The sequence below is a fragment of the Antrostomus carolinensis genome, unplaced genomic scaffold (genome assembly GCF_000700745.2).
Source record: "Antrostomus carolinensis isolate BGI_N321 unplaced genomic scaffold, ASM70074v2 scaffold33873, whole genome shotgun sequence".
In the NCBI taxonomy this organism is placed as follows: Eukaryota; Metazoa; Chordata; class Aves; order Caprimulgiformes; family Caprimulgidae; genus Antrostomus; species Antrostomus carolinensis.
In genome coordinates, this window is record NW_010306440.1 from 1 (window position 1) to 6,022 (window position 6,022).

At 55.5% G+C, this 6,022-nt stretch overlaps 1 protein-coding gene across 1 annotated transcript in view; it reads right to left on the bottom strand.

The window, feature by feature from the left end:
• Positions 1-799: 799 nt before the first annotated feature.
• LOC104522769 (trinucleotide repeat-containing gene 18 protein-like) overlaps positions 800-6,022 on the bottom strand; it is a 16,542-nt gene continuing 11,319 nt past the window's right edge. The window contains exons 9-14 of the mRNA XM_029084305.1: positions 5,624-5,740; positions 5,191-5,355; positions 3,370-4,664; positions 2,785-3,021; positions 2,233-2,307; positions 800-1,683 (exon numbers count right to left, since the gene is read on the bottom strand). Of these exons, the coding sequence (XP_028940138.1) occupies positions 1,477-1,683; positions 2,233-2,307; positions 2,785-3,021; positions 3,370-4,664; positions 5,191-5,355; positions 5,624-5,740 (2,096 nt within the window). The 3' untranslated portion in view covers positions 800-1,476. The remainder of the gene's footprint in view (positions 1,684-2,232; positions 2,308-2,784; positions 3,022-3,369; positions 4,665-5,190; positions 5,356-5,623; positions 5,741-6,022) is intronic.

Here is a 6,022-nt window from a genome sequence, read left to right on the forward strand (position 1 = left end):
TCTGTCCTTGTTTTAAGCATCTCCCCACCGGAGCATGGACCGTTGCTCCTGGCCGAGCCGAGCCCCGCTCCGCGTCCCAGCAAGCTGTAGTGCGAGTCGGTAGTTGCAAAGATCAGTGCGTCTCTTGGGAGTATTTTTGTTTGTTTAAGTGCAAGGATGGTGCACCATTGCGTGGTTCTCCTCTGGTATCCCCTCTGCCCAGGTGTAACCCTGGTGTGGTGGTGGTGGTGGTGATGCCACGGGTCCGGCGTGTGCTCCACAGAAGCGAGATGGTGGGTCAAACCCCGAGATGGTGGGTCAGCTCCTGAGATGGTGGGTCAACTCCACAGAGAGAGGGAGGGAGGAGGTGATGTTGGTGGTTCTCCAGGAGCTGTGGGAAGGTTGGCCGGGTGGATGGAGCAAGGTGAACGGATCTCACCCCAAGCCCAAGGTGGCAGCGGGGCTTGGGCTGTGGAAACGCCGCAGGCAGGTGTGACTGGGCTTCACACGCTGTCCCCATCCCCTTCAAACAAGGGGTCAGGGCTCCCAGCAGCTCCATGTCTCTGCTCAGCGAAGGCAGCTCGGTGAGGGCTGCCAAACTGGCTCGTGGTCTCCTCTGCTCCAAGCACTGAGCAGCAGCTTTTCCCAGACATTTCCTGCCCTCCTTCACTGAGCACTCCAAGACGAGTTCTTTGTTCGCCAAGTGTCACCCTGTCGCCTTTCCAGGGTAGGAGGGACACAGAGTGACAGGGAAAGTGGGTTCAGATTGTTTGTTCGAGGCAGTATCCCAGACTGGATGTTGGCTCATCATCTTCCACCCAGCTCCTCCCAGGCCAGAGGACTTCTTCTGCCATCTCCGTGCTGGGGCCAGCTCTGCCCCTTCATGTTCCACGCTGCCGGTCAGGGGCCTCCAGGGAAAGGGAACCGCAAAAAGGCGCTGAGAGGATCGAGACGAGGCGCCGAGAGAGACTCATCTCCTTTCTCTTTCACCCTGTCCTTCCTAAAGGGTCATGCGAAACTAAGCAGGAAAGGGAATATAAGGACGGAGAGGAGCGTACGCAGAAGGCTTGCGGGTGTTCTTCCACGTACGGGCGGCTTCCAAGTTACTGATGGGGGCAAATGACACAAAAGGGATCCCCCTCCTGCCGGGGGGTCCCGCTGGTGAAATGATCACGAGACCCATGTGCTTTCCTGGACCAAAAGGAGGAAGGGAGAAGTTGGTCAAGTGTCACCTTACTTAAAAGCCACTTCCAGAAGAGCCTTGGGGGTTCAAGCACCGCCACAACCACCCAACGGCATCTTCCTCAAGTCCTGTAACTGCTTCCCCAACCCCTTTTCTTCAGCCCTCTCCTTCCTCCTCGTGTCTCTCGCGCTCTCCTGTCTGTAGTGTGACACAGAAGTTATGAGCATTGAAAGAAACAATCATGTCGTCTGAACAGGCACGTCCTCAGGTTTGTCCCGTCCCTTCCCAGGGGGTGGCATGTGTCCCCTGGGCAGTCAGCAGATGACAGGGACCCCGTCGGTGTTGAAGATCATGCCCGTAGTGGGCTCGTAGGTCCCTGCAAGGTAGTAGAGGTCCTCACTGTCTTGGTATTTCTTTGTCTTTAGCATCTGCTCGTATTGATCCAGCCCAACAACAAGACACTTGTGTGAGATGGTCTGGACATCGTTTTCATCCACGTGAGAGGACTGGTAGAGGGCTCGCTGCGTTACAGGAACGGAAAGAGGGAGACGGAAAGAAAAGGAGCAATTAGATCTCACATCAACTTCAACAGGCAGGAAAAATGTCCACCACAACTGGCCAGGGCTTGGGCTCACGCTAAAGCAGAACTCCCCACTCATCCCCACTGCCAGCCCAGAGGAGGGACACCGGGAATCTGCACGGACCCAGCGCAGCGTGGACACAATCCGTCCCGCGCACTAAACCCGAGCCCTCGCTCTCACTCAGCTCCCACCAACGGGAACACCACGGCTGCCAAGTGCATGGACATGGAATACGGAGGCCAGGAGTTGGGCATCCTCACTTCAAGGATGCAAATGCAAAGATGGGTGCTGGATACCAGCATCTCCCAACACCCAGCACCTGCAGCTACTCCCACCCTCCCAGAAACACCCATCCAAAGTCCCAGGCACTGCGGACTCGGCAGCTGAGGCAAAAAAGAAGAGCCAGAGAAGCTCGGGGGGCATTTCCCCAGCAGCATTTGTCATGGATGCTCCAGCATCCCCTCCCAGCCCTCCCCCAACCTCACTAACCTCCATAAAGTCCTTCCTCTGGTTGGATGCTTGCAAAGCTGTGGACAGACTCCTGCCCGATTTCTGATCCCAGCGCTGCACGTGAGAAGAGAGAAAACAGAAACGAAAAGCAGGTGAATGAGTTGTTTTTCCATCCTATCACCTCCTGCCCACCACATGTGCCTTTACAACCTCAACCCCAGTCCACAGCCACCAGTAATAACTACCACGAGCCTATGGTAAAGCCCATGGCACACGTGTGCAGAATTCAGTGTTTCTGAGCACCAGGCCTGTCATTTTTACGTTGTAAAAAGACTCGATCCAGATCTTGATGCTCTTTTTGGACCGACACAAAAGTCTTTATTTGCCAATATGGTAAAATCCACCCTTCCCCTGCTCAAGGGGTAAACACCAGGCTTGTCCACACCACAGGCAGCCCCCACAACATGAATCAATGGGGCCAACCCCATTACGGTACCAGTAACAAACTGGGCCACTGGTGTTTTCCTCATCCTTGGAAACAAACGGGAACAAGCAGCTTTGCAGCCCTCTCAGCAAAGGAGACCAGCCTACCTTGCCTTCGTTGAGTTTCTTCCCAGGGTTGGTTTCTTCTGGGTGATAAAACCATTTCACTCGGACCACCATGTTGTTCCCCCAGGATTCCCACATGCTCTGGATCCGGCCGATGTAGGGCAGGTTGGGGCGGCCGGCTGAGAGGAAAACCGCGCAGTCTCCAATGCGGATTATCTCCTTGCCCCGGACGATGGCCTTGTAGAAGAGCTTCCTGGCTTTCCCTTTCATTCCTCGTCTCTGCCAAGGACAATCACAAAGGTGAGCAGCCAGGGATCACCCAGGTTTTCCCCACCCACCACTGCTCGCCCTGTCCCGCATCCCATCCTTCGCTGCTGGCAGAGCCGCAGTGTCCACAGGCATTCCCACAGAAACTGGGAAGAGGGACACACCATGCAGGATGGCTCCCCCAGACACAGCGAAGGCCAACCCCAATCTCCTTGCAAACAGGAGACCGTGGCTGTGGACACACCATGCCAGCAGAGTTCCACCACCCCAGAAGAAGGGAAAAGACGCAGGGGAAGAGGCTCCACAAGGCAAACGCCAGCGCTGAGCGCTACAGAGCGGTGGTTAGAGGCTCAAGTTTACCTGGGTGGGTTTCCCAAACCACTTCCACAGCTGCCGTGCGGGGAGGAAAGCGGCGATCTTGGGTCTGTTCTCCACCGACGGCAGCCGCTGGCGCTTGGCCAGCTCCTTGGTGGTGGGCAGGTGGATGCCCTCACGTTTTTTGGGCCTGCTCTTGTTGCCGCTCTGCTGTGGCGCCGGCTGTTGCACCGGCTGCTGCACCGGCTGTTTCTGGCTCTGGGGGTGGGAGGACGTGCGGGATTTCCCTGCCTGTTTGGTTTGCTTGGGTGGGAGGGTTTGCTGCACCGAGGAACTTGGCTGGGTCTCAGCTACTTCGTCATCAGAGCTACAGGAGGAATCTTCATCTGTAGTGGAGGAGGAAGAAGAGCTGGAGCTTGATGAAGAAGAGGTCGATGAGGCCGAGGAAGAAGAGGAAGAGGAGGATGAAGAAGAGCTGCTGCTAGAAGAGGAAGAGGAGGAGGAGTTGGAGGAAGAGAGAGGGGTTGATGCTCTTGAGCTGGTCGAGCTGCTGTCCTGGGCTTCCCCTCGGTTCTTCTCAGCCTCCTCTTCTCCCTCTGATTCCGAGCTGCTGTCGCTGCTGTTGCTCTCAGACTCCTCCACAGCTGCTGGAGCTGCTGCCTTTTCTTCCTGGTCCTTAGAAGCAGTAAGGCTCTCTGCTGAGCCATCAAACTTTCCTCCAAAGCTGGCAGGGGAAGGGTCTCCCTCAGGTGCTTTGGCTCGAGAAGATTTCTGCTTGCCCTCTGCACCCACTGCAGGGGAATAGCCCAGCCCCAAGAGACTCTTGCCATCTCTGCGACTGGCCAGGTTCGAGTCCTCCAGCATCCTCATCGCCTCCTTCATCTTCTTTGTCTTTGGAGACATCACACCTTCATGGTCCAACTTGATGAGGATTTCACTGTCATGCTTCCTCTGAGCCTTGACCATGCTGCCAAACTCCTGCGTCTCTTCTGTGGGACGCCCTTTCTTGGCCTTGGCTTTTGACGCTGAAGCATCGCTGGAGCCAAAGGCTGCCAGTGTCCCTGGGAGGTCACTGTAGGGCTCCGTGCCCAGGATGCTGCTGAACACAGCAGGCTGGTAAGTGGGTTGTGGGGGGCTGTGCAGCTTAGTGGAGATCTTCATTTTGCTGGCTTTTGACCTCTTTTCCTCTGTGGGGGCAGGAGAGCCTCCAGTCGACAGCGGTTGTGATTTTCGTGACCCCTTCATGCTTGGCTTGCCCAAGCAGGCTGGCTTCTCCGGGACTGAAGAGGTAACAGGTGAAGACTCAACCTGATCCTTCTCTTCTGGCAAGGCAGCCTCTTCTGCAGAGGAGAAAAAACACAAAGGCATGATGGTATCCATCCAGACAGGCTTTATTAGCTCAGACACAATCAGACACCAGTGCTGACTGGTCTCTGGCCAAGGGTGGCTCGTTCCTGACTGCTGAGATCACCCCAAAGAGGCACAGGCCCTCACTGACCAGCCTTATGAAGCAGCCAGGCCTGATGCCAGCACCTGCGAGCAGCTGATGGGCAATGCCCAGCGATGCTTCCTCAACTGCAGGGGAACCAAACTGCAGATCTCCTGCATCTTTGGCCCTGCTGACAGCTGCTGAGATCTCAGCTGAAAAAGGGACCCTTGCTCTGCAGCCTTGACTGACAGGAGGCTCTCGCAGCACAGGCCAAGTTCTGAGCCAGCCTCCCTGCAAACTATAGCCACAGCAGAGGGAGGTGATGCACAGATGCCCTGCACTCAAACAGTGCATCCATCCCCCTCCAGATTTTGCCACAAGCACCAGCTCTAACAAGGGCTCTGTCAAGTCCAGGTCTGGCAGTGGTGACAACTTACCAGCTTTGGCCTTGACGCTTGGCTTTCTCCCTCGCCCTTTGCCCTTTGAGACAGGCTCCTCTGACCCCAGTGTAGCTCCCTCTTTTCCTTCTCCAGTGTCTTTGCTGGATTTACGGCTACGGCGCTTGGTGCTGGGCACCAGAAGGGCTGGGGAAGGCTCAGCACCTGGAAAGGTCAAAGAGATGGTCAAATGCAGTCAAGTTAAGACATAAACCAGAGATGCGATACAGGGAACGTATCCCTGTGAATTCTGCAACAGGGACTGTGCCATTTTCCCTATGGGTTACATCCCACCTCAGCTCTGCACTTCCATAACTGATGGTGACTGAAAATCTGTGAACTCGTCCCCAAAATCTCAGAGGCAGGTGGCCCAAAACTCCCTACATTTCATAGCAGGAAGTGTCATGCAAAAAAACTGAACAGCAAGACTCACACTGGATCTTGTAGTCAGGTGGGAGAAGCCGAATGTGAGACAGCGGGATACGTCCTGTATCCCCATCATCAAACTCTACTGTGATGAGATCACCATCTTCCTCCAGATCCAGGGCTCCTGTGGGTTGGGGGAGCAAAAGATGGGATTAGGGACAAACATCAGAGTACAAACCCCTTATCAGGGAAGTGGGGACATGGGGGAAGACAGGGATCCTGCGCCAGCTCCAGAGCATCCCATCCCCACCTTTCCTAGGCTGTGCAGGGAGAGCACGGAACGCTCGCCCTGCAACCTGAAGTCCCTGGTAATACTAAACCAGTTCACCCAGTGTAAAATTTCCCAGTCAGCAGCACTGCTGCAGAGCATAAAAACCATTCCAGTTTGACTTCTCACCTCTTTCCC